Source organism: Peromyscus eremicus, chromosome 2, assembly GCF_949786415.1.
Source record: "Peromyscus eremicus chromosome 2, PerEre_H2_v1, whole genome shotgun sequence".
NCBI classification, from domain to species: domain Eukaryota; kingdom Metazoa; phylum Chordata; class Mammalia; order Rodentia; family Cricetidae; genus Peromyscus; species Peromyscus eremicus.
The window spans coordinates 123,958,168-123,985,807 of NC_081417.1; the positions used below are offsets into that span (position 1 = coordinate 123,958,168).

Consider the following 27,640-nt stretch of genomic DNA (forward strand, 5'->3'; position numbering starts at 1 on the left):
TACCTTTGTATCCCATTTCCCACTCCAGGCCACTCCAGGTTGTGGGCTGGTGAGGGCCAGGATTCCTAGCCACCGGTACATGTTGGGGCCTTGGATCTTGGACTAGAAATTCCACTTTGTCTGCCAGCTGCCTGGGCAGGGCTTCTTCCTTCTGGGCCCAGCAGGTGTGACTGGGTGGGTAGGGCTGAGTCCTGGGGCTCAGGATGCAAAGGAAGAGGGAGAGAGAAACAGGGTGGAGAGACCCTGGGAAGAGGCCAGGAAGCGGGGAATGTTCTGAGGATGCTATCGGTCCTGTTAGGGAAGGCCCTTGGGGAAGTGACTCTGGACACTGGTAGGACAGAGGGACAGAGGGACTCACATTTACTGAGCAGGGGTGATGTGACCTGAGATCTGGAAGAACAAATTCACTCTGGAAGCTCCAGGACAGAAAGATTATTGTATTCATTTTTCTCTTTCTTTCTTCCTTTCCCCTTTTCCTTCCTTCCTTCCTTTCTTTCTCTCTCTCTCTCTCTTCCTTTCTTCCTTCCTTCCCTTCTCTTCTCTCTCTCTCTCTCTCTCTCTCTCTCTCTCTCTCTCTCTCTCTCTCTCTCTCTGTGTGTGTGTGTGTGTGTGTGTGTGTGTGTGTGTGTGTGTGGCTGGCTGGCTGGCTGGAACTTGCCGTATAGACCAGGCTAGTCTTGAACTTGCCTCTGCATTCTGAGTGCTGGGATTTAGGGTGTGCTCCACCATGCCCAGCTGTATTTGTTTTTCTACAGAGGGGAGTCCTGAGATTCAGAGAAGCCAAGACACCTACTAGAGTCACACAGCAGGTGACCGGCAATGCCAGGAGTCCAGCCTGTGTCTGGGGGACTCTAAAATCCGGGTTGAGCAACCCCCCCCCCCCATAACAGGCAGCCAGATCCTTTCCACTGGCCCCTGTTCCTCCTCATGGCACAGATTGGAAGGTATCTGGGAACATGCAGGACTGGGAGAAATCCACCGCCTTTTGTTCCTTTGGTCCTCAAGAATCCTGACCTATAGCAGGGCATATAGAGGTGCATGCCTGTAATCCCAGCACGTGGGAAGTAGAGGGAGACCTGTTTAAGGAAGTCTGGGACCCTGCCTCAAAAACAAACAAACAAACAACATCAACAACAACAACAAAGCCCAACTGAAGAGAGTCACCCAGAAGGAAGAGTAACTCATCCACAAGCTCTGCTTTGACTGGAAAGGAAGGTGGCTAAAGTCACGTGATCTAACAATAAACCCCTTTATGAACCTTAGCCATCCCTCTCCTCTGACGTTCCCAGCCTTGGCCTGGTAGTAAGGAGTTCTGTAAATAATTGACCGAGGCGCTCGGGGAAGGGAACCAAACTGCAGGCTCCTCCCATGGCAGGCAAGCTGTTCCCCTGCCAGACTCAGTAGCTCCAGCCATCCAGCACCATCACCCCCTGGTGCTGGGGTAATAGCCAAGTTCCAGGCTGCTGCACAGGGAGGCAGGAGGTGAAGGCTTTCTGAGACTGCCCTGGCTCCGCCCGGTCACATCAGACCACAGAGATGAGTCACACCAAGCCCTGTCCTGCGGTACCCACAGTCTGCAGAGGGAGAGTTAAGCTTGTGCTCGTGGGCTGAGTGTGGTCTGTGCCTTGTCATCGGGGTCTTGAAGGCTGTGGTGACTGAGTCAGAAAGACATCTCAAGCTGGAGGAGCAGCCTGGGCAAGGGCCTGGAAGAGGAACGTGTGGGGGCTCAGGTTGTGAGGCTTGGTGGCAAGCACCTTTCCATGCTGAGCCATCTTGCTGGCTCCAGGGCTACAGTCTTGAGTGCTGGGAGGTTCTGCTGGGTGTTGTAGGTCAGGCGAGATGGGGAAGCAGTAGTAACAGGTCTAGATGGTCCTGGGGACAGGCAGGACCAGAGAGGAGGGCCAGAAGGCAAGAGGCGGGTACCGTGTGTGGGCAAGAACAGCCTCAGGCCAGCACCAGGACTGTGTCCCCTCCCCAGGAAGGTCACTTGTGGTTACTCCGCAGGAAGAAGAGGAGCTGGGAACTGGACCAAGATCTTTTGTTTTTTAATTAGTTTTTCAACTTTTGGCCGTACCTGACGTCTGCAATGCGTTCTTACCACATTGCTCTCCCCCGTCCTCCTTGAGTGGAGGCCGTTTGAGATGCCACGAAAGGGTCAGACTTTGAAACCGTGTCTCCCGCAGCCAGCCAGCCACGTCTGGTGCTCTCAATGCCCACTTTGTCCCACAGAACCAAGGACAGCATGTACCACTCGCTGACGTACGCCACCATCCTGGAGATGCAGGCCATGATGACCTTCGACCCCCAGGACATCCTGCTTGCCGGCAACATGATGAAGGAAGCACAGTTGCTGTGTCAGAGGTGGGAGCCGTGGGGACAGGGAGAGGGTCGTGAGGCCCACCCTTCTGTCTCCTTCCTAACCAAGTGCCTGGTGTGCCCGCTAAGCGCTGCCGCTTCTGGCTAGGAGGTCCTGGGTCCTCCGGTGTGAGAGATGTCCCTGTAGCAGGGCTGTGGAGCCTTGTCTGAGCCGATCACTGGGGAGAAAATGGATTCTGTCTCTGCCACTTTTTAACTCTGTCTTGGGCAGGCCCCTCTCAGTTCTCAGCTTTCTTCATTTTTAAAAGAGGTGTGTGTGATGACGAGTCATGGTGTTGCCCTGGGGACCCGGTGGCAGGGCCTGGTGTGTACTTGAGTGAGTTTAGTCCATGGTCCGTGAATGCCACTGGGCATACACCCACATCTACTCTGGCCCGGGCCCTGATGATCCAGGAAACCGTTAGGCCTAGACTAGGGGTTAGGATTATGACTCACTTATCAGAGCACTTGCTTAACATATGGGGTGCTCTGGGTTTGAACCTCAGCCCAGTGGAGAAGGGAGGAAGGATTCCAGCAAGCCAGCTCTGGACTGGGGGAGCTGTGGACCTGAGTCTGGAGACTCCTGTGGGAGGTGCCTACAAACTTTCAACTATTTGAAAGTATAGCACAGGGTGTGTGTGTACAAAGACAAGTGTGGCCCAGGCTGGTCCCTTTTAGCCTCATGGAGCCATCAGGGGCCCCTTTCCTTCTCCAGGTACCGGAAGAAGTTGTCTATGTCAGACTCTTTGAGCAACCTGGTACACCGTCCCACCATGGACCAGTTCACGGAAGGTATGGTGTTCAAGGTGTCCTTTCTTTTTTTTTTTTTTTTTTTTTTGACACTTCAAAATTTATTAAAAGTGCTTTTAAAATGTTATTATGCTAGGCATTGTGGTCCAGACGTTTAAAAACCAGCACTCAGGTGGCAAAGCTAGGACACATCTGTGTTATAGAATACAAGATCTAAATAGAGTTCTAAGCCAGAGAAAATTACACAGTGAGATTGAAAAACGTATAGTTGTGGTTGTCAACAAGGTGTCCTTTCAAGCGTGGGCTCTGGTGGCCCATAGAGGGGAAGGAGGGGAGAATGGACAGGAGGGGAGTGTGGAGGGGAGGGGAAGGGAGGGTGGAGGGGAGGAGAGAAGAGTTATCCATTCTGGTGTCCCCAAGGGGGCTGTGCTATGGCCTGATGCTGGGACACAGGTGGCCCTGGCCTGGGGCCTTTGGAGAAGCCCAGCCACCCAACAGCATTATCAGCTAAGCACCTGGAAGCCCGAAAACCATGGCTTTGCTCCTCGGGCCCATGGCTGTGTAGAAAGCACCCTTGTGACTTCATGTGCCCCCGAGGGAATGTGGCTTTACCTGAGCCTCCTGCCTAGGACCTTAGGCTTTGTTTTTGTTTTTGTCCCTGCAGAGGAAATCCACGCAGAGGTCTGTTACGCAGAGTGCCTGCTGCAGAGAGCGGCCCTGACCTTTCTTCAGGTGAGGAAGCTCCCCTCACCCCGCCTACCCCACACTTGTGCAAAGAGCCTTAGACTTCTGGGTCAGTCCAGGCATGACTTGCCCCCTGAGAAGTGGCAAAGCCTGAGGCTCAGAGTCCCAACCCTGGCCAAGCTGGATGAGGAGGGTAGGTGTCTCTCAGTCCTTTCTGTCATTCCTGTGCCAGTCACGTGCACACAGGCATTGCCACAGATCTGCTCTGCTTGATTTATGCAGCAAGCGCTTGCAGCAAATAATATAACAGGCTTTTGCAGCTCTATAGATCTGCCATCTTGCATGTGCCTGTGATGTGTGCGCGCGCACGTGTGTGTGTGTGTGTGTGTGTGTGTGTGTGTGTGTGTGTGTACGAGTGTGCCTGTGATGGCAAGGTGGAAGGTATGCCATAGATGTGTGGAGGTCAAAGGAGATCTTTTTGGAAATTGGATCTCTCCTTCTACTTTGTTTTTGAGGCAGAGGCCCTGGTTATTTCTGCTCCTGAGCTCTGTTTGCCAGGCTAGCTGGCCTCAAAGCTTCCAGATGATTCTCCTGTCTCTGCCTCCGTCCTCTGGGAGGGATTACAGATGCGCTCCACTCATCTGGCTTTGTACATGGCTTCCAGGATCAAATTCTGTCCTTAGGCTTATGTGGCAAGTACTTGGCTGTGGGAGCTGTCTCCCGAGTCTCTGGATATCACAGCACTTGGGAGGCAGAGGCAGCTGGATATGCCGTGTGTGCATAACTCCCGCAACAACACGAGGTCCTGTCTGATATGTTCACACTTGTTACTTAACCCCTCATAGGACAGCAAAGCAGAGGGTTTGCTCCTCTCCCTAAGGTCGCAGCATTAGCAAATAGTGAACTGGGATTTGAATTTGGTTCTGGCCAAGTCAGAGATGGGTGGGTCTCCCTACCACAGTGGGAATTACGCACACTGTCACTGCACAGTTTTACTAGAACTCCTTGGCTAGCACATGCGTGTGTGTGTGTGTGTGTGTGTGTGTGTGTGTGTGTGTGTGTGTGTTGGAGAAGGGTAAATGCATTGTAGTGTTGGGTGCTATTTGTTTTCTTTAGCTTGTTTTTTGGTTTTTTAGACAGAGTCTCATTATGCAGCTCTAACTGATCTGGAACTCACTATGTAGACCTTGAATTCACAGCAATTCAGCTGCCTCTGCCTCCCAAGTGCTGTGATGGAAGGCATGTACTACCTAGCTTCCTTAGCTCTTTTTAATTTTTAAAAACATTATTATTGTATTTTATGTGTGTAGGTGTTTTGCCTGCATGCATGTCTGTGTACTAAATGCATGCCTGGTGCCCTCAGAGGCCAGAAGAGGGCATTTGGATTCTCTGGAAGTGAAGTTACAGACAGTTGTGAACCAAGTGGATGCTGGGAATTGAACCTTAGGCTCTCTGGAAGAACAGCCAATGAGCCATTTATCAGTCCATATACTATTACTTGTATGTACTTTTCTTTTTTGAGACAGGGTTTCTCTGTGTAGCCTTGGCTGTTCTGGAACTTGCTCTGTAGACCAGGCTGGCCTCAAACTCAGAGATCCACTGGCTTCTGCCTCTCGAGTGCTGGGATTAAAGGTGTGTACCACCACTGCCTGGCTAGCTCTTTTTAAAAAATTATAATTTAGTTAAAACATTTTCCCTTTCCCTTTCTTCTAAACCCTCTCAGATACCCCTCTCCTTCAAACTCATGACCTCTTTTATATGTATGTATATACAATATATATGTAAATACATATATTCTTAAATATAACTTGTTTAGTCTGTATAATATTACTTGTATCTGTGTTTCCAGGGCTGACAATTGGGTACTGGACAACCAATTGGGGTGCTCTTCCCTGGAGAAGACCGCCCCTCCCATTTCCAGCCTTTCTCAGTTGCCTGTAGATTTTTGTGTAGGGCTGAGCTTCATGGGCCTTTCCCTGTATGCTTTGGCATGCCCATTAGTGGCATCCTTGGTCAGCTCACTGTTGGGTAGTCACGTTGGTGAGACCTTATGGGCGTGGCCTCAGACATCCCCGGAGACACAAGCTCCCAGCAAACTCCCTGATCCTTGGACTCTTACAGTCTTCACCCCACTTTGTAATGCTCCCTGAGCCTTAGGTGTGGGAGTGTTTTACAGATGTATCCGTTGGGACTGGGTGCCACAACTCTGCATTGTGATTGGTTTTGATTTTTTTGTAATGGTCTCCACCTGTTGCAAAGACTCTCCTTGATGAGGGGTGAAGACTACACGTATCTGTGGGTGTAAGGACAAATGCTATGGATTGTTGTTAGGGGTGATGCTGGTTTAGAAAATGACTTCCCTGGCACTAGTGGTTGGCTACGTTTCCACTAATAGGCACGGTTTCCCTCTTCCTGAGGGGGTCTTAAATCAATTAGAGGGTCATTGGTCACCCCCAAGGTATGCATGCCACCAGTGTGCCCTTAGGATGATCACGCCATGCCATGTCATTGATGTAGTTCATAGATGTCATAGGCAGGAGTCCTTAGTTTTTAAAATCTTTTGGCTCTCAGGTGATTGGAGCTGGACCAATCCTAATCCTCAGTTTGGGACTCGCTGAAACAAGAATGGCATTTTATTTTATTTGCTTTTTATTATATATTATTATCGCATACATACCCTGATTCTGCTGGAGGCCAGAGCCTACACAGCAAGACTCACCCCCCACCCCAACACTGTCCCAGCCTCCTTCCGGGGGGAAGCCGTTACCTCCCTCATCACCCCCACATTTGTGTTCCCCATTTGTGTCTAAACAGCATATTGTTAAACTTTGGTCGGTTCTGTGTCACAAAGGCTTCCAGTTGTGTAGGGCTGGGATTCTCCACCTGTCTTGTGTGGCTGGATAATATTCTTTTATGTAAACATGCCTCAGTTTACCTAGCTTCCATGGGTGAGCCTCAGTTGCTTTTGGTTCTTGGTTTCATGGACACTGATGCTGTGGACATTCCTGACAAGGCTTTGCAGCCCATGTCCTTTCTTTTTCTGAGTGGACACCCAGGATTGGGGCACCAGACAGGCTGGTGATTGCTGGGACTTTAAATAACATATTACAGTAATTATCTTTAACATTCCAAAAATGAGCAACCCTCTCCATCTCCCATGGGTCTTCTACCTAGAGGGAGACACTGTTGGACTCTGTGTGTGTGTGTGTGTGTGTGTGTGTGTGTGTGTGTGTGTGTCTGAGAAGGGGGGTTGTGGCAGCCTGCTTTGGGTGACCTCTGACCACTCCCGCCTCATCTATCATAGATCTGGGCACAAGGTGGAGGGCTGTCAAGGCCCACAGCCTTGGGTAACCCTCCAGCCTACAGTTACCCGCCTTGGACCCAGTTCTCTTCATCTCTCCCCACCACAGGATGAGAACATGGTGAGCTTCATCAAGGGCGGCATCAAAGTTCGAAACAGCTACCAGACGTACAAGTAAGCGGGGCCAGCCTGTAGGGGGCTGGAAGCCTGTGTTACCCACATCCTCTCAGACTGCATTGTGGGAGGCCCGAAGTTTAAAAATCTGGGAGCTCAAACAGATTTCTGCACCTTCAAAACCTCCATTTTCTGGAACAATGCTCTGGTTTTCTGGCTATACTTGTATGATTGGCTTCTTGAATGCCTTGTCTGTTGGGGAAGAAGATGGCCCAGAGTCTACACAAACAGCCTGGGCTGGTGGGCAGGGAGGCAGACAGACAGAGGACTTCAAGGAACAGCAGCAGAACTACAGAACTGTAAAGGCCCAAATGCAACTTTTCCTATAAAATCTTCCTTGACCTTTTTAACATGCAGGGATAGCACGTGTGTCCACAGACACACACACACACACACACACACACACACACACACACACACACACACACACACATACACATAGATGCATGCTCCCTGTCTTAGAGTTTCTATTGCTGTGAAGAGATACCATGACCATGGCAACTCTTCTAAAGGAGAAATACTTAATTGGGATAACTCACATTTTCAGAGGTTTAGTCTGTTATCCATCATGGTGTGATATGATGGGGTGCAGGCAGACATGGTGCTGGAGAAAGAGATAAGGGTCCTACATTTTGACCTGGAGGCAGCAGGAAGTGGTCTGAGACATTGGGCGTGGCTTGAGCGTATATGAGACCTTAAAGCCCACTCCCCCACACTTCTCCAACAAGGCCATACCTACTCTGTCAACAAAGCCACACCCCCTAATAGTTCCCCTCCTGCTGAAATAATTTCCACACTATGTCTGGGCTGGGTCCCTGACAAAAGTCTCTGGGCCAGGGACAAGGTGTGCTGATGGTTAAAAGCCTGAGGACAGCCCAGAGCACTTTTACCTAGTACTGTCCCTTATCTACAAGTCTGAAATCAGATAAAGCTTCTACAAACCCAGCCCCCTCCCTCCCCTAAGTTATACATTAGAACTTATTTCCCATTACACTTTGAGAACTCTCGCTGTCTTTACCTCCCCCACCAGGGTGACTGTTCCCTGCACAGGACACCAAAAGGCTTGTGCTGGAATTGTCCAGGGACAACTAGACAGGTGCTTCAGTCCCTCCAGTGTCCTTGCCAGCTTCCAGAATGGTGACTGCAGAGCACACACCTGGTCAGGCTACCCCTCCAACCCACATCACTCTGCTGCAGACCTTTAGGTCCCGCCCTCAGCTCTGATATGCCAAACTCATCTGTGCCTCACAGCTTTTGGACATGTTGTCTCTGTCAGAACAGTCACCAGGCCAGTTCCAGTTCACCTCCCAGGTTCTAGCTCCCAGGTCTCCTCCCAGGTTCTAGCTCCCAGGTCTCCTCCCAGGTTCTAGCTCCCAGGTCTCCTCCCAGGTTCTAGCTCCCAGGTCTCCTCCCAGGTTCTAGCTCCCAGGTCTCCTCCCAGGTTCTAGCTCCCAGGTCTCCTCCCAGGTTCTAGCTCACACATCTCCTCCCAGGTTCTAGCTCACACATCTCCTCCCAGATTCTAGCTCACATGTCACCTCCCAGGTTCTAGCTCCCAGGTCTCCTCCCAGGTTCTAGCTCACATGTCACCTCCCAGGTTCTAGCTCCCAGGTCTCCTCCCAGGTTCTAGCTCACACATCTCCTCCCAGGTTCTAGCTCACATGTCACCTCCCAGGTTCTAGCTCCCAGGTCTCCTCCCAGGTTCTAGCTCACACATCTCCTCCCAGGTTCTAGCTCACATGTCACCTCCCAGGTTCTAGCTCCCAGGTCTCCTCCCAGGTTCTAGCTCACATGTCACCTCCCAGGTTCTAGCTCCCAGGTCTCCTCCCAGGTTCTAGCTCACACATCTCCTCCCAGGTTCTAGCTCACATGTCACCTCCCAGGTTCTAGCTCCCAGGTCTCCTCCCAGGTTCTAGCTCACACATCTCCTTCCAGGTTCTAGCTCACATGTCACCTCCCAGGTTCTAGCTCCCAGGTCTCCTCCCAGGTTCTAGCTCACACATCTCCTTCCAGGTTCTAGCTCACACATCTCCTTCCAGGTTCTAGCTCACATGTCACTTCTCCACTTAAATACCATCTGAAAAACCCTCTTTTTTTTTTTTTTTTTTTTGGTTTTTCGAGACAGGGTTTCTCTGTGTAGCTTTGCGCCTCTCCTGGAACTCACCTGGTAGCCCAGGCTGGCCTTGAACTCCCAGAGATCAGCCTGGCTCTGCCTCCCGAGTGCTGGGATTAAAGGCGTGCGCCACCACCGCCGGCCTGAAAAACCCTCTTTATCCCCAGACTAAGTCCAGCTCCAGGGTTCTTTTCCTTTCAAGAGATTGGTGGAGACTGTCCCCTAAAGGCTAGAGCTGTGGGGACAGGGTGAGGCTATTGTGACCCCTGCTGCCTTCTAGTGCCTGGTACAGAGATGCCTGGGGATGATGGCTGCCTAGAAAGCCTCTGTGCCATTGGTACCTAGGAGAAAGAGGGTTGGATTCCAGCCAAGTGAACCCCAAGGAAACGTCCTGGGGGACAAGGTGTTTGTATCTGCCCAGTGGTTCTCATCTGGGGTGACTGCGCCCCCCACAACACTGCTCCAGAGACATCCTAGTTGTCCCACTGAGGAGAGGCTCCTGCTCACACCTAGAGGGAGGAGGGCAGGGGTGTCTTCAACATCCTACACTGGCAACAGGTCCTCTCCTTTCCCCCAGTAAAGAATTATCCAGCCTAAGAGGGCAGATGAGGCCGGGGGAGGGTATTGTACCACTGGGGACAATATGGTGCCGTTTCGGGGTGAGGAACATGCATCTGTGGTGGTAGACAAGAGGGAGATTCATGGAGCACCAGCTCTCCGGGTCTGTAGACTCTAAATCCACCACTGTTGAGTTCTGAGCCCACCCTGTCAGGGAGGAGGGGATGGATCCCAGCCTGGCTCCAGCATATGGCTAAGCAGCACCCTTCCCACAGGGAACTGGATACCCTCGTCCAGTCCTCCCAATACTGCAGAGGAGAGAGCCATAGGCACTTTGAAGGAGGCGTGAAGCTTGGTGTAGGAGCCTTCAACCTGGTGAGTAGGAGCCCCTCCTTACTTCAGTGTCTGGGCCCCAGATGCAGCTCCCCTGCATGTCCTTGTCCCACACAAGGTCACCCCTGTGTGCCACTGTGCCTGGCTGTGTGCTAGGCATGGGACCTAGAGATGATTCTTGAATATTACCAGCCTTAAGGGGCTCAAGCTGGGGTGTCACATAGGGTGACCACCTTTAGAGAGTCTACATGTGCATCTTGTGCCTACCTGGTAGCTTGAACCCCTGAGAAGGTAACAATAGCCATAGACATTGACAACCCCAGAAACTGAGACCACTTCTGGCCCAGATTGCTGCCTGTCAAAGCACTTCCCAGGGGAAAGGAAAGACCTGAAAGCGGCCGTAACCCACAGGGGACAGGGATCCAAGTTCTCTTCAGGGCCACTGGAGAGAGTTCCCGGGGGAGGGAGATAAGCATTGCGTTGACTCTTAGATCCATCAAGAGTTCAGGCCGGGAAGGGCGTGCCAGGCAGAAGGAGCAGCGTGGGCTGGGTTGGAGCAACATAGAAATGCTGAGCCTGTCTGTGAGGGAAGGGGCTGGTCCTGGGAGATGGTGTAAAGTCTGGCATGGGTCTGGAAGAGGTGGGTGAAGGGCAAGCTGTGGGTGGGGTCCTCTGACTTTCCCTAGGATGCCCTCCACACACCCACTGCCTCTGACCCCGCAGACGCTGTCCATGCTTCCCACTAGGATCCTGAGGCTGCTGGAGTTTGTTGGGTTTTCAGGAAATAAGGTAACTGCCAAACTTTGGGTACCCACCATCTGCCCAGTCCGGGGCTGGAGCTGGGCCAGACAGAGTGGGGCTGAGGGACCATGGGGTCTGGTGCCAATCCGGCTTAGATCCCTCTCTGTGTGTGGCCCTGGGGAGAGTCTAGACCTCTCTGAGGCCCAGCCTTCCCTCCGGGTTTGTGAAGGCACAGATCTCTCCCTGTCTGTTGTCTTGCAGGGTAGAGGACTGTGTGATAAGGGTAGATGTGAGTGCAGCCCCATAGGGACCAGAGGCCACACTGTCTTTCCATGACATGCGTCAGGATCCCAGTCTTTCCCCATTGGTCACCTGCTCACTTCAAGGCCTTGAGCTAGTCCCTTTGCCCAAGGTCAGCTTTTGGTGCTCCTACTTCATCTGTGAGTGTGCAGGGAGCCCTGTGCATCAAACCCTGAGAGGAACCAGGGGACTCACTGAGGCCAAGACCTGGCACACAGGCAGGGGTTGGAGGAAGCAGATCCAGGAGGCCCCCTTGAGGAGGTCGCCAGTGTGGTGGAAGGAACACTGTCCAGGAAGTAACAGTTGTCCCCAGCCTCCTCCTCTCCTCCTTGTGACCCTAGGCAATTCCCTTTTTCCCATGAGCCTCCTCTCTGTAAAAATAAGAGGCTCCATATTGTCCTGAAGATGCTGGTGTATGTGTTCTCTCTGGCCCTTCCTGATATCCTATATGTATGTGAATTACTGCTTTTTGGTTTACCTGTTATTTGTCCCAAAATGACATCATTTCTTTTTGTTTTTTAAAGATTATATATAATATGTAATATATTATATATAATATATAACATACTATATATATATATATATATATATATATATATATATATATATATATATATATATATATAGTGTTCTGCCTGCATGTATGCCTGCACACCAGAAGAGGGCACCAGATCTCATTATAGATGGTTGTGAGCCACTATGTGGTTGCTGGGAATTGAACTCAGGACATTGGGAAGAGCAACCATTGCTCTTAACCTCTGAGCCATCTCTCCAACCCAATGATGTCATTTTAAAAGGAAATGTTATTATACAAAATCCATCTTTGCTTTTTTTGTTTTTTTGAGACAGGGTTTCTCTTTGTAATAGCTCTGGCTGTCCTGGAACTCTTTCTGTAGACCAGGCTGGTCTTGAACTCACAGAGATCCACCTGCCTTAGCCTCCTGAGTGCTGGGATTAAAAGCGTGTACCACCACTGTCCGGCAAAACCCATCTTATTTAATTATGAAAAAAAGCGTTAGGAGTGCCATACAGAGCCAGGCATGATGGTGCACAACACTCAGGATGCAGAAGCAGAGGCAGGAGGATCTCTGAGTTTGAGGCCAGCAGCCTGGTCTATATAGTGGGTTTTAGGGCAGTTAGAGATATGTGGTGAGACCCTGTCTCAACAAACAAACCCAAACAGTGCTGCATAACAGTCTTCAGAAATAGATGTAAGGTTGGCCACGCTCAGCCTGTGTGGCTTCTCTTTATGGGTGAGAGCTGAGCTCTATGTGAACCCAGATCTGGGGCTTCCCCGGGCACCATCAAAAGGACAGAGCACAAAGGCGGGAAACAGGCCACAAGGCTCAGTGCCCCCTAAGGCCCATCCTTGGTCCTGGGAAATCCCGTCTGTGGTTCACAGCTGAAGGCTCCAGGGGCTGGTGGGCTGCTCCCTAGAGCAGGCAGTTGGGTAGGTGGTCTCAGGAAGGCTGAGGTGGGAAGGTCCACCCTAACTGGCAGCTGCAGCTTGGGTGGAGCCTGTCCCACACCAGGGCAGCTGTGGAGGAGGGTTTGAGCAGGCCAGGCCTGTATTTGAGAAAGGGCATGAATACTGAGGAAGGTAGATGGAGGGCAGAGACTACACACACAGGTTGGGTCTGGTCCCAGTGAGGGTCTGGAACATTCTCCCCCAGGAAGCTTTTCTGGGCCCCAGGCTTCCCAGCACCGACTTGTAGTTAGGGTCATTTTCCTGGCTTCATTCCTCCTCCTAAGCAGACCGGGCAGCTTGCCTGCCATGCCCGTGACAGACAGGGTCAGGGGTCGTCGCAGATGAAAGACGAGGGGAGGGCAGCCCTCGGCTCGGGATCACAATCCTGGCACCACCGCTCCCGGCTCCGGAGAACAGTCTGTCTCATACCTGCCCACCTGGCTCCCGCGATTCTCTGGGAACCCCATCCTATGATCTTGTCCCCCCAGGACTACGGGCTGCTGCAGCTGGAGGAGGGCGCAACAGGGCACAGCTTCCGCGCAGTGCTGTGTGTCATGCTGCTGCTGTGTTACCACACCTTCCTCACCTTCGTGCTCGGTAGGAGGCCCGGGGTGCCGGGGTGCCGGGGTGGCGGGCTCCTGGGTGAGAGGCTGACCCTGCTCAGGCGCCCAGGACTGGGGCAGAGCCCGGTCAGTGGGCCTGCTGCACCTGGCCTGTTGAAGCTCCACTTACTCTCTGTGCAGGTTCCCTCTGTGAAATGGGGGTGATTGCGCCACCTTGTGGAAGGTGTGAAGATGCTGTCCCTTGTTGTAGATGCAGACTCAGAAATGGCCTCCAGGTTGTTGAGCCTGTGATGTGCCGGGACAGTATCCACACTAACTTGTTCACGCCTCCTGTCACTCTAGAGATAGGGAGAATCGTGCCATTTCACAGAGGGAAAGACAGAGGCCCCAAGAAAGCCTTGGCAGGTTTCTAGGAGGAAGACAGACCCCAGCAACGGTAACCTGAGCAATGCATCTCCTTGCCACCTGCAGGTACTGGGAATGTCAACATCGAGGAGGCAGAGAAGCTGCTGAAGCCCTACCTGAACCGATACCCCAAGGTGAGAGAGACCTCCGCTGGCCACCCCACCCCATCCCACCTGTACCCAGTGGACACACACAGATCCTCACGGGTGTCATTGCAGGGTGCCATCTTCCTGTTCTTTGCTGGGCGGATTGAAGCTATCAAAGGAAATATTGACGCTGTGAGTGATGTGGGGGTCTCTTGGGATGTCCCAGCCAGACACATACAAGCATCCTTGGGGGTAGGGTGAGCCCATGGTGCGAGAGGCACTCCTGACAGGGGTGGTCTGGGAGGAGGGAGGCTGTAGGCTTTTGATAGAGACAGGCATTCCTGGTCAGGAAAAGCTGCTGTCCAGGGCATGGTGACTAGGCTGGATGTGGTGAATAGGGTGTTGGGGGGAGTGAGCTAGGAGGGGAAAGAACCATGGAAAGGGCCAGACAGGGCAGGTCACAGTCAGGGCCAGGTCCGGAGCACTATGCCGATGTGGAGGACTACATTGTAGAGTCCTGGACGTCTCCAGCCAGTCTTACCAGGGTAAATCCCCAGGTGTGGGTAACCATGGAAACTGCTAGAATCTTTGGTGTTTTCTCTGAGGTGCAGACATTATATCAGTGTAATACTAACACCCTCTGGGGCTGGGTAGATGGCACACGAGGAGACAACCCGAGTTTAGTCCCTAGCACCCATGTGAAAAGGTCGCACATGGTGGCACATGCTTAGAATCCCAGTCCTGGGGGGTGGGGAGGGTAGGTCCCTGAGATTTGCTAGCCAGCCAGCCTAACCTAACTGGGGTGCCTCAGGTTCCAGTGAGAAACCGTGTCTCAAAACAAAGAGGGACAGCTCCTGAGGAAGGGTACTTGAGGTTGACCCCTGGCCTGGACCCACGTCCATTGACATGTACACACCAATGCAAACATTGCAGTATTAACACCCTGTTCTTCCTGTCCTGTCCCCGCCCCCAATACACACACACACACACACACACACACACACACACACACACACACACACACCAGTGTGCTCTGTTCCATGCTTTCATTTAGTGACAAACTCTCTAGCATCAAAAAGAAACCATCACAGGCCTGTAGCCGATTAGAGCCAGGACAGGAAGCCAGATTCCCTGCTCTCCTAGATGACTGGTGCCGTTGTGGACCACCATGCCTCAGGGGAGGCCCTCCCTGCTGTGGAGCTAAAGGGTGCAGAGGGTGGTGGGGCTGGGTGGGCCCTCCATAGGCTGATCTGCAGCTGCCCACAGGCCATCCGGCGGTTCGAGGAGTGCTGTGAGGCCCAGCAGCACTGGAAGCAATTCCACCACATGTGCTACTGGGAGCTCATGTGGTGCTTCACCTACAAGGGCCAGTGGAAGATGGCCTACTTCTACGCTGATCTGCTGAGCAAGGAGAACTCCTGGTCCAAGGTGGGCTGACACTGTGGGTCAGGGCCTTGGGTGGCCAGGGCTCACCCAGGTGGGCCAAGGAGCCCCTGAACTGAGGGCCAAAGCTCTGACTGAACCCCGATGTGTCCCCTGGGATCTAAAGAGAACCAGATGTTTGACTAGGGCCTGGGGTTGGGAAGCGCTGAAAGCTGGGACAAGCAGAGAAGCTTGATTTGGTGCTGGGCACTGAATCCAGGGCCTTGTCCGTCTGTTCTGAGCATCCCCTTGGTCACTGAGCCACCTCCCTTCAACCCTAACGTGCCAGCACAGCTGTGTGGTGACAAGGAATAGAGACATGTCTCACACGTCTAAGCATGTACTGTCTCATAGCACGGTAGCTTCCAGCCACACGGACACACGGAACGTGCCCAGCACAACCAAGACACTGAATGTTTACGGTGTATTTATTTTTAATCAGAGAGCCCCAGTGGGTCTGGTGGTCACTGGGATCAAACAGATGTAAAGCACCCGAGGCTCATCGGCTCATATAACTGAACTTACTTAGCATCACCTGACTCCAGGAATTCAAACTGTATCATCTGCCTTAGCCAGCCCACCTGCAGTTGAGGTCTCTTCTCTGACGTCCGTGTTATGCAGACAACTTCTCTTCACATGGCAGGCAAGGTGGCCAGGGGCTGCCCCAAAATTACATCTTCCCTTTAGTTTCAGCCCAGGTCCACGGTTAAGCCTCACACGTCTTGTGTCAGCATCTGAAACAGGCGGGACGGTTTTTTTCCCGGAATGAGAGTAGCGGGGAGAGGTGTGTTTTCAGAAGAAAAATGAGGTGACTGGAAGAGGTGTGCGCCTGAGAGAGAACGGAGGGAGGAAATTGCAGTATTGCACATATGCCATTGTAGGCCAAATCAAACAAAGCCTGTATCTGCCCAACACAGACAGCCAGACTCATCCAACAGTGCCGACATGCCGCATTGTGCTAGGATTAGTGGGAGTCGTAGGGAACTCTAAAGCAAGCGTCTTCAGTGTCCAGTCTGATACATCGCACACCTACCCCATGACTTTATCCCTTGTCCACCGCAGACCTTGCTAATCAATCCTGGCATCCTCCCATGACCTTTGAAGAACTCCAGGCAGTTGTTAGAACAGCTCTGCCCTGACACTTATTATGAGATCTACTTGTTGTCTGCATTTCATTTCCTTCTCACTCTGCCTACGCACGGCTGTGGCTTCCGTGCTCTTTACTGGGAACCAAGCTGAAGAGAAATCCTGGGGCAGGTGGAGCTCAGAGGGAGCAGGTCCCCTGAGTAATCACTGTGTCTCTAGCTTTGTCCTTCTTCATTTTCCACCCAGTAAGGTACAAGCGAGCAACCCCATTGTTTGGGAAACAGTGGATTTGAGGTCATTCCCATGAGACTGTTCTCTTGACTGCTCAAGTCCTCCAGAGGAGGCTGGGTTTGCCTGGAGGCCTCCTGCTGTTGAAGGTGCGTCCTCAGGGCCTAGCTCTGGGGCCACATCTGTTCCTCATTGTTCCCCATTCCCAACAAGAACAAAGCCTTAAGGAACCTTTTCAAATTAAATATGACTGCAGACTCTTTCCTGTGGAGTGAGGCAGGCAGCAGGATCTGCCCACCTGGGAACAGGGAGACCTGGTGTGACCACACAGCTACGGTGAGGTACAGTGGGCAGGCCAGACTTCCTAGGCGTGGGGAAGTCTGTTGTGAGAAACACTTCACTGTGTGACTCTGGGGTAGTAAGATTTCCTTCCTCTGCAGTTAACTTCCTCAGGTAGGTTTCTTATGAAAAATGGCCTCAGTTTCAGGGCTGATCCCTCCTGTTCTCCAGCACCGGACCACCACAGCATCCTTCAGCTTCCAACTCTAGGGATTTATTTGTCTGTGGACATTGCCATATATGCCAGCTCCTATATTCAGCTCCTTCTCTGCCTGAATCATTGAAAGTCCTCCCTGTGGAGACCCTGAGTTTGCCCAGAGCTTGCAGCCTAGGGCCAAGATGGTAGGAATTCGATGGTGACGTTCCTCAGTCCTATAAAGGCAGAAAAGCTTGGGAGCCCAGAGGCAGCCCCGGAAGACCCAGCCAAGGGGACAAAGGGCTGATTCAGGAAGGCAAGATCTTTGAGCAGAGTCAAGGGGGAGGATTTAGGGAGAAAATGAGAGGACAGACCGAACTCAGAGCAAGAAACAAAGGCTGGGGGTGAGGGCACCACCCAGAGGTTCTGTGTTCACTGGGTGAGGGCTTGTGGCCTGAGAGTTGGGAGGGGGTCCTGGAGGCGTGGCCCTCTGCTGACTACTTGCTGGAGGCTTACAGACAGGCACTGTCTGCTTGGCACAGCCTGCATTTCCTACTCCAGTGAGGTAAACATCTGTGGAGTTAGAGGGAGAAGGGACTCAGATCAGAAAGGTGATTGCGGTTCCCCTGATGTCCTTGGATGACTTGTCTGTTCACAAGTCACTGTAAACCCCAGCCTGACTGCTGGTTGTATGGAGAGGGTAAGAGAGGTCTATTGGGGTGGGGTGGGGGTGTCTTAGGCTCTTAGAGCCTAAGAGAGAATGTGTCTCCACAGGCAAAGGCCCCTAAAGGCTGTGGAGGGATGGAGAAGATGATCCTAAGGAGGAGTTTGGGGCAGGTTGTGGAAGGTCTGAGAGGTTCTTTGGGATATATTATAACTGTGGGGCAGAGAGACAAAGGGGGGGAGGGAGGAGAGAGAGAGGGGACAAGAGAGGAGAGAGAGAGAGAGAGAGAGAGAGAGAGAGAGAGAGAGAGAGAGAGAGAGAGAGAGAGAGAAGGTTTCATTTAGCCCAGCCTGGCCTCAAACTTGCAGTGAAGCAAAGAATGAACTCAATAACTACCTGCCCACCTTCCCAACTGCTGCGGTCACAGACATGTATCACCATGCCTGGATCCTAACTTACTTGTTAACTGGTTGACTTGTCAGACAAACCTTTTGTTTGTATGTTTGTTTTGAGACAGGGTTTCTCCATGTAGCCCTGGCTGTCCTGGAGCTCACTCTGTAGACCAGGTTGACCTCGAACTCACAGAGATCCACCTGCCTCTGCCTCCCAAGTACTGGGATTAAAGGCATGCACCACCACTGCCCGGCAAGACGAATCTTTTTAAAGCCATTTTTTTTTAAACAGACATCACAAGGTTTTTGACCTGGTTATTTCATGCTAATTAGAGGCCCTACTGTCAGCTTTAAATTCTTAGCTTAAAACCCTGAAAATTGTGTTTAGGGCAGTGTTCCAGTGAGAAAGATGTTCCTGGGGTGGGGGGAGGTTGTGGATTCTCTCCATTGCTTATGAAACTGGTTTAGAATTAGTATATATGTACTACTACCATTTCTTTATTACATTCAGAAGCTCTCTCAGCTATTTAAGCTAGAAGAAAAAAGCTAGACAAGAGGTACCGTCCCTGGAACACCAGGGACAGGGGAGAGGTAGAGGGCACAGGGTGACATCATGTTAAAGGTTCCATGAGAAGACTCCATTACACGCCCACAAAGACCAGCTTGGTCCCCAGTTTGACGCAAAGGCCACCTTGACACTCTGTGTTCCAGTGTGGATGATGCAGGTGGAGATTCCAGGATCCCTTTCCTTCTCCTGTGTCTTGGCGACTGGCAGGTATTTTCCTTGGCCGTAGCCCTGGGAGAGAGCTTTTCAAAACTTGGCCACTTGAGGGCAGCACAGAGCCAAACACCTCTAACCCTAACCCCAGTGCCTTCCTCGTGGGACTTGCTGATGTGGGCAGGTCACTGTAGCTCAAGCAGTGCACCCCACTTTCCCTGTCAGGTGGCCTATGGATCTAGCAGGCAAGGTCCTTTTAGACGTCTTCTTTAGGATGGACTGAGGTGAATGTGTAAAAGTGAGTGATGTAGGTCTACCACTGAGCCCTGCGGGGTCCTGTTCACTCTTCCGGATGTATACCTCTTTCATATAGTCCCTACTGTGTCCCGTGTGTGTCCTACTTCTCCATTTCCACTCAGATGGGTACCCACGAGTCTCTGAATCTTCCCCTCATCCTTCAAGGGCCACCTGGGGTCACTGCTTCCCAGTAGCACCCCTCCATGCTCACCCTGCTTCTGCCTTGTCTGAGCAGGCCTGCATGGTGCTCGGGTCTTTGTCTTGACGGAGTGAGTCAAGGTGAAGAGGAAGGCTGCTTTGCAGGCACCTAACTCCCAGCTCAAAATTCCTCAGTTGCTTCAGTGACCTCCCCTGGGGACTTGGTGACCATAAATCTCTCTACTAGACCACAGTGAGGGCCGAACACGGTACTTGTGACGGCACGGAGCTGTGAGCGGAGGGAGGGTTGCTCCTGTCTCACGGTTGCTGTCTCCCATAGGCCACCTACATCTACATGAAGGCTGCCTACCTCAGCATGTTTGGGAAGGAAGACTGCAAGCCATTCGGGGATGACGAAGTGGAGTTATTCAGGTCTGCCCCACCATGGTGCTCCTGCTCTAGGTCTTGTGTGGACAGACCAGTTAGGTTCTGTTCTTGGCTGCCTGAGCTGGAGTGATAGGAGAGGCACTCCCAGCCCTAAGTGCCCTGTGCCCTTACTTCCCTCTGGCCGGCAGTCCCTGCCAGTGCCGCTGCTGGCTAGAATCCTTTGAATGTCTTTTGTCAGAATCTTCTAGCACTCATCTCTTTCATCTGGTCACTAGGACAGAGAAGGACACTGTGTTAGTCACTTCCAATGCCGTGACAAAGCGCCGCGACCAAGGCAAACTCATGGGAGAAAGTTTATTTTGGCTTATGTTCCCGGAGGATGGCATCATGGCGGGGGTGATGGCAGGGGGTGCTGGTAAAGGGTTGGGTGGGCATGGTAACAAGCACCAGGCATGGTGCAGCAAGCAGGAAGCAGAGAGCGGAACTGGAAGGAAGGTGAGGCCATGAACTCTCAAAGCCCGCCTCCAGTCACACACTTCCTCTAAACAGCACCACAAACTGGGAGCCAAGTGTTCAAATGCCTGAGCCTATGGGGAACGTTTTTCACGTAAAGCAGACTCTGAGGTCCAGAGAGGAAGACCTCTATCAGCTGAGTTAGCTAGAGCCACAAAGAAGCAAGGCACATGGCGATGACTCAAAGCAACAGAACTAAATCCCTTCCCCAGCTGGGACACCTTGGACAATTCCTGTAAGATAGGAAGAGCAAGCAGTGTAGTATTTGGAGACCCTGGAGTAGAACTTGGAACCTACGGGACTGCCCTAGAGTGCTGCTGTTTTCATTATTCTCTGGATCACTCGTCTGCCTTTTGTGAAGAGTCAAAAATGTTAGAGGATGGAGTCTGGAGCCTTCCTCCAGGGTCAACATGAGGCTGGCTGGCTCCATGACAGACCTTGGTTAGTGCTGTGACGGAGCACTTCTGTGCAGAGTGCCTGCTGCTACAGCGAGCTCCGTGGTCCCAGCTCACACAACTCCCCCAGCAAGCTTGCGGGGTGGTGCAGTCTACGCTGTTGAGATTATTAAACAGACCCAGAGAGGTTCTGCAATAAGTCAGCAGCAAGGAACCTGGGGTGGCCTCACCCGTCCAGTTGTTTCCTGAGCCCATACGGCTTGGGATCTGAGATCCCAGCCACACCCAGTGGCCAGGCAGCTGGTAGTGGGTGAGGCTCCAGCCAAGGCCTGCCCAGCTGTGTGCATTTCATTCTATCCTTGAAACAGCTGAGGCCACAGCTCAGGAGGCTGGAGTTAATTAAGGGTTTGAGCTGTCTGTCTGTGCAGGCCCCTCCCTTTCTCCGGGTGTTGGTCTTGCCTGTGAAACTGGGATTAGACTTTTGTGGGCCCTCCCAGGAAGGCCTGGGCGTTGTGGGGAGATAAGTAGGTGGCAGGCCTGAGGGATAGCTAATACATTCTCACACTGCCAGCACTAGAGCCTTTGCAAGCAATCAGGTCATGCAGGGACTGTGAAATGAGACCATGACCACAGGCTGGCTCGCACCTTGAAATGCTTTTTAGAGTTAAGCTCTCTCATTATACAGCGTGGAAACTGAGGCCCAGATAGGCCAAGTTGAGACTGGAAACCTCCTCCATTCTCCGTATTCTCCCGCCCCATTGTTGATAGGGACTGAACATGTTAGGCAGGAGCCCTGCCACTGAACCCAACCAAAGCCCTGTTTTCCCCATTTTTTTCAGGGCTGTGCCAGGCTTGAAGCTCAAGATTGCCGGGAAGTCTCTACCCACAGAGAAGTTTGCCATCCGCAAGTCCAGACGCTACCTCTCCCCCAACCCCATCTCATTGCCAATCCCTGCTCTGGTGAGTAGGAAGACAGCCTCTGGGGCAGTTGGGTGAGTGGACTGGAGAGGGTTTCACAATTCACCTGGGCTGGGGTGACAGTCCAGCAGGCTGCAGCTACCTCAAGGCAGCAAGAACAGCTCTCCTAGATACTAGACAACACCCCAGCCCCAAGCAGAGGGACCCCCTGGCTGTCTTCTTCCTAGAATGACTGTTCTGTTGTCACAGGATTCTAATCACTATTTACGCTGTCTTCATTAGATCAACCTTTTCTGAGGTGAGGGTGGGGGTCTCAGCTCAGATTATGTTTGACTCTGAACAAAACCTGCGTGGCAGGGGGCGTAAGGCCTAAACCAGGTCAGGAGAAAGATGACCGAACTTGTCTAGCCCACAAAATTTGAACTCAGCTGTGAGGCTCCAGAGCCTAAATGCAGGGCCACTGATAGGCTAAGTCCATGCATGGTTGGAGCTGGCATCAGATAATCCGAGTCCAGAAGAGGAGCCCTGCTTTGCTTGCTGGAGTACTTTGTAGTCCCGGCTCTGCCGTTCAAGAGTGTGTCACCTTAGGGTCCTTCTACTGGGGAGTCAACATCTTCATGGGCATCTGGCCCGTTCATGCAGAGGAGTGAGAACCCATGATGACTTACGTCATACTTCCTAAGCTGACCTTTTTTACTTCGTTTGTTCTGTTTAGAGCTTGTATCCTCTGTAAGCTTTGAAGTATTTTACACGCTGCGTACAGCAGCACATACTTGTAACCCCAGCACTGGGAAGGTGGAGGCAGAAGGGTTGTCCTCAACCTGCATAGTGAGTTTTGAGTCCAGCCTGGGATATATGAGACCCTGTCTCAAAAAGAATTTTGGTTTAAAATGTACAATAAAATTATTACTATCAAATGGGGAAGAAGGTATTATGGGAAGGCAAGGAGATGTGACTATACCCACAATTCAAATGCTGCTTATGTAGAAAGTGATCCATGATCAAGTACACTGGAGGGATAGGCCTAAACCAGGCTATATACTGCTGATTCTCCTACAGCCTTTACAGCAAGTTTCTGAGACCACAGAGCAACTTGAGGAACACTGATCTAAATCTGCACTGTACAAGACTCTGTAACAACCTTTCATGGCTTTATATGGACTGCATTCATATCCACTACCCGGCTTGATGATTTAGGAAATGTGACCCTAAGCTAACAGGAAACTCAAATATTAAATTTTCATTTTCAGTATCAGTCAAGGAGGAAAAAGGGAATCAGGACTCCTGTTTTCTAATTCCCAATGAAGAGGCTGCCATTTTGAGGCCACTGCTGTCAGGGGGAGGCGACAGCCTTAGGCTCCGCTGTCTTGAGGTGCTTCACAGTTTCCTCCAGTAAGGGAGGCCCTGCCAGCTGGAGCAGGGAGGGCTTGCAGGGCAGTGGTGGGCATGACCCACCCCTCAAGAGGGTATAATAGCATTCATAGTGCTGCAGCAGGAAAACAGCTGAAACCTATTGGCAGTTGGGCCACGCTAAATCCTCATGGAATATGACTCTCAATAACAAATCCCTGGTAAGGCTGCCTCCATAATGCCCTCAGCCCTACAGCTTCACAGACTGGGAGAAGACCTGGAAGATCAGGGATCCAAAGGCCTCAGACCTTTTGAACTGAGCTGCCTGTTTTACAGATGGGAAAACTGAGGCCCTGCTGAGGCAGAGACCCAGGACTGACTTGCCTCACTCCCACTCTCAGGAAATGATGTACATCTGGAACGGCTATGCTGTGATTGGGAAGCAGCCAAAACTCACGGATGGGATGCTTGAGGTCATCACCAAGGCTGAAGAGATGCTGGCAACGGGCCCAGGTGATTACCCTCAGGCTCTTGAACCTGCCAGGCTAGGTCAGGTCTTTAGAGTTGAAGGTACCTCTGCCAAAAATGTCCTTTCTCATTCTGCTGTCCCCGTAACCAGTCTTTTAGAAGACCAGTGTTAGCTCCTCTAAGCAAGTGTCCCTTGTCTCCTTGTCTAGGGCCTTCTCTTGAGCTTCCTCCAGTCACTCCTAATTCACTCTGGAGCCATTATCTCAGTATCTGTCTTTCTTCTCAGATGTGAGTCCCCTGAGGTGAATTGTGTCAGATTCACCTGTGTCCTGGGTTCCAGAGGGGCTCCCTGGGTAACTGATGCGGAAGTGAGCAAGGCTCCCTTCTTCCCCCACACCCTTCTTCTCAGAGAATGAGTACTCCACAGACGACGACTGCTTGGTTAAACTGCTGAAAGGTCTGTGTCTGAAATACCTGGGCCGAATCCAGGAGGCAGAGGAGAATTTCAGGAGCATCTCTGCCAAGTAAGTGCTTCTGGCTGCTCCCACTGGGCCTGGCTCCCCCCCCCCCCCCACCACAGTGGCTCTCTCCAGTCAACTCATTCACCATACATGTGCTGGTGTCTACTCTGTGTAAGGATAGAGCTGATGTTTATGGCACATTTTTTTTTACACATATACATACATAATCAACTCTGTTCCTTTATTATTTTTTTTACAGGAAGGTTATTTTTTCTTAACATTTATTATGTATACAGTGTTCTGTCTGTATGTATGACTGCACGCCAGAAGAGGGCATCAGATGTCATTATAGATGGTTGGTAGCCATGTGGTTGCTGGGAATTGAACTCAAGACCTCTGAAAGAGCAGCCAGTGTTCTTAACCTCTGAGCCATCTCTCCAGCCCAGCACATGCTTTTAATCCCAGCACTTGGGAGGCAGAGGCAGGAGGATCTCTAAGAGTTTGAGGCCAAGACATAGTGAGACTTTGTTTCAGTAAATAAATTTGGAAGTTTAGCAGCTAGAGAAAAGCAAAGGAGAAAGTTTTAAGTGGAGTGTGGCTGGACACAGGACACATACCAGCTTCAGGTGACAACAGTGAGGACCTGTCCTACCTGACTAAAACTATAAAGAAAGGCCAGACTAAGGGCCTTGTCTTCACAGGACTAAGCCACCCCACAGATGGGAGTCAGTAAAGGATATGGCATGGAAGACTGTTAAGTCTGTCTCCAGGGCAGCATGGGGCAGAGGGTACCAGATAGGGAACAGGCTTCTCAGCTTAACAGACCATTCAACCTGGAGAAGCAGTGGTTGGGACTCAAACAGGGAGGTGAGCTAAGGCCATGCAGGACACAGTCTGAGGATCCAGCTTTCCTAAGACAAGGAATATGAAGTTCCCAGTAGCGGTGAAGAGGACCTCAAGGATGGACCATGTCTGCTTCTATTCTGCAGTGAAAAGAAGATTAAATATGACCACTACTTGATCCCAAATGCTCTGCTGGAGTTGGCCCTGCTGTTCATGGAGCAAGGCAGAAACGAAGAGGCCATCAAACTCCTTGACTCTGCCAAGTAAGGCTTGGTCAACTCTGTATTTCCTATGGTGCTCCCACAGAACTGAGGTGCCCAGGCAACAGTGAGGCTTCTGGCAAGGGCAGTGTTCTGGGAACGCAGCTCTAACCTGACACAATCGAGCTTTCCCCTCAGCTTACAAATTTAGCTGGAATTCTTGAGACAAAGGCCCACCCTAAGCCAGCTACAAAGCTGGTATAAAGACCTGTGTCCTGACTTCAAGCTCAAGGGCCCAACAGGACCAAGACGACAAGAGGGCCTGAAGGCAGTGGTGGGAGAGTACAGCCTTTGAAATAAGCCTTCCATTGCTTAGGGCTCAGCTCTTCGTCTTGAGTCCCTTGGTGTCCTAAAAACTCACTTTTCAGACTGTATAAGGATGAGCGTGATAATGGTGGTGGTGTCTCACATAGCTCAAACGTATGATATATTTCCCACAACAGCCAAGCCTCTTGTGTCTGATCCTTTGCTCCCCTTTAGGCAAAACTACAAGAACTACTCCATGGAGTCAAGGACACATTTTCGAATCCAGGCAGCCACACTCCAGGCCAGATCTTCCCTGGACGGCAGCAGATGCACAGTTTCATCAGTGTCCTTGTAGCTTTTGGCAGCACTTCTGGGCTGAAAGACGAACACACAGCTAGCTGGACAGAGCTCCTGGAAACATTTCAAAAGATCCCCCTCCCTCTGCCTTCCTTGGGGTCCACCTGGTGCTCCTGTGGGATGCACAAGAATATCTGTGCAGAAGCAAAGACAGCGTTTTTACCAGTGTGGCCGAGGCCTTTGCCAAGGGCAGAGCAGGTGGAGCCTTCTGCCAGTCCTATCACACATACGGGTACTTGTTTTACACTGTGATGTTTAAGAGAATGTATGAAAGTTTACACTTCTTTAGAAATACATTGATGGGATTATAGTTGGTGTTTAAAAACAAACAAACCAAAAGTAATTGCTGTAAATCTGTTTTCACCCAGACATTGTGGAAGTAGATCTCTCTACATATTGCCAAGGCCAAACTGCTGTTGCAATCTCAGCAATGTCTTAGTTTTTGAGGGTAGAATAGGGGCGTTCCTAGCATCTGAACTTTTGGCTTCAAAGTTCTATATACCAAATTCCAGGGCAGCCAGACTGTCTAAAAAATAAATAAACTAAATTAAGTTGCTAGCATTTAAAAGTGAGCTTTCATGAATTTGGAATTTTGTCTTCTAAAGGCAGGAGAATCCGAAGTTCCGTTACTCTTGGAGAGTTTGAAACCAGAATGAGATAAGAAACCCTGCTCTCAGAACACAGTCAACCAAACCAACCGGTTCCATAAGTCATAGAGGAAGCAGCTTTGGGATTCTCATGAGGAAATGGCCAAACAAAACCCTTTATTCATGGCCCCTTTTCATACGTAGTGCCGCTTTTCTTCAGAACTACACACCAGAATCTTTCCATAGACAACAAGCCCTTTCCAAGCGGGTTCTCTTTCTGAGTCCTGGATGTGGAGACCAACCTGGCAGTGTTGGGGAGGGGTGGTTCCTCGAGGCTTCCAATATGCCAAAGTGGCCTGTCACATGACACTAACACATGCCATGTAAACTGCAGCTTATGAGACGGTCTCAGTTTCAAGTGCTTTTGTCTCCATTTCACAATGTCAGGCTGACTTCCTTGCACCGTCTGAGCTACTGCTGCTGTTTTCCTTAATTAGCCCACATTTACCTCCACTGCCCTGGCTGCAGTTTGGCTAATGACAGTTTAAAGACTTAAGCCTCTGGGATCCCACCTGTAGCTTTCTGAGAGTCTGTGAAAAAGAACACTGGGGTTCTAAATCCTATCCTCAGGTAGGGGATTTTGAAGATGGAATCCTATCCTAGGCTCCTCCACGTCCTAAGTCATTCTGGCTCACCCCTTCTCTAGTGCAGACTTTCATAGCACCTCTGCCTGGTAGGAGACTGTGTGTGACAGCTGGAAAGCCCCGAGGGCAAGTGATCCTCACTTGCCAAAGCCTGAATCCTGTGCCACACACGAACAGTTGCCAGGGAAGCAGCAACTGTACCAGAGGATCTGAACAGTCCCTTGACAATGCTGTCTAGCTCAGCTGCTCACCTGGTCTGCAGGGTGTTGGCAATACACTGGTCCCTATCAGCTCTCCCACACCTTGGCAGGTTTCCCTATCATCTCTTGAGTCAGAGTGGGAGTGTTTCCAATACAGCTATCACCAGTCACAGAAAAAAGTCACAACCTGATACCAAATCGAGGCCCCTAAAAGGCCAACCTCAACCCAAGGCTTGGCTCAGGCCCAGGTGGGAGATTCCCAGCAAGAACTGTCAACATGAGAAGAGGCCTTCAGAAAGTCTCAGTATGCTGGGACTATTTAACAAAAGAATCTATAAATCTTTAATTCCAAGATGATAATCTATTTTGGGAGGGGAGGGTTCGAGAGGGTTTTTCTGTGAAGCCTTGGCTGTTCTAGAACTTCTTGTCCTGGAACTCAATCTGTAGACCAGGTCAGGCTGGCCTCGAACTCATAGAGATCCACCTGCCTCTGCCTCCCAAGTGCTGGGATTAAATGTGTGTGCCGCCACCACCACCTGGCAACAATCTCATCTTTTACTTCAAATATACAGCCTTTCAGAGTGTCTCTTTAACAATTTCCTGATGTACGTATGACAATCACAGTTAACTGAGAAGGGTGGATTCTGAAATCCAAGCAGTAAATGGGAACATCTCATACCTGCTGTCAGCTACAACTTTTCAAGGTTACAAGGTGCCATTCTGCTGGGGTTAGCACAACTAGTATTGAAAAGTTCAATAC

General features: G+C 51.1%; 1 protein-coding gene across 6 annotated transcripts in view; it reads left to right on the forward strand.

Annotated features, from left to right (window-relative positions):
• Positions 1-26,021, forward strand: part of Ttc39a (tetratricopeptide repeat domain 39A) — a 38,777-nt gene extending 12,756 nt beyond the window's left edge. For 3 of the 6 annotated variants that reach the window (XM_059254698.1, XM_059254697.1, XM_059254701.1), the window contains 16 exons: positions 2,230-2,361; positions 3,071-3,147; positions 3,770-3,837; positions 7,200-7,264; positions 10,211-10,310; positions 10,992-11,057; positions 13,266-13,374; positions 13,812-13,879; positions 13,964-14,023; positions 15,098-15,259; positions 19,592-19,683; positions 21,386-21,506; positions 23,216-23,327; positions 23,692-23,806; positions 24,733-24,849; positions 25,327-26,021. In XM_059254698.1, coding sequence (XP_059110681.1) covers positions 2,230-2,361; positions 3,071-3,147; positions 3,770-3,837; positions 7,200-7,264; positions 10,211-10,310; positions 10,992-11,057; positions 13,266-13,374; positions 13,812-13,879; positions 13,964-14,023; positions 15,098-15,259; positions 19,592-19,683; positions 21,386-21,506; positions 23,216-23,327; positions 23,692-23,806; positions 24,733-24,849; positions 25,327-25,447 — 1,585 coding nt within the window. In that variant the 3' untranslated portion in view covers positions 25,448-26,021. Of the gene's footprint in view, positions 1-1,267; positions 1,376-2,229; positions 2,362-3,070; positions 3,148-3,769; positions 3,838-7,199; positions 7,265-10,210; positions 10,311-10,991; positions 11,058-13,265; positions 13,375-13,811; positions 13,880-13,963; positions 14,024-15,097; positions 15,260-19,591; positions 19,684-21,385; positions 21,507-23,215; positions 23,328-23,691; positions 23,807-24,732; positions 24,850-25,326 lie in introns of those variants that run through there. The other 3 variants (XM_059254702.1, XM_059254700.1, XM_059254699.1) reach the window with 3 other exon arrangements.
• Positions 26,022-27,640: the final 1,619 nt, after the last annotated feature.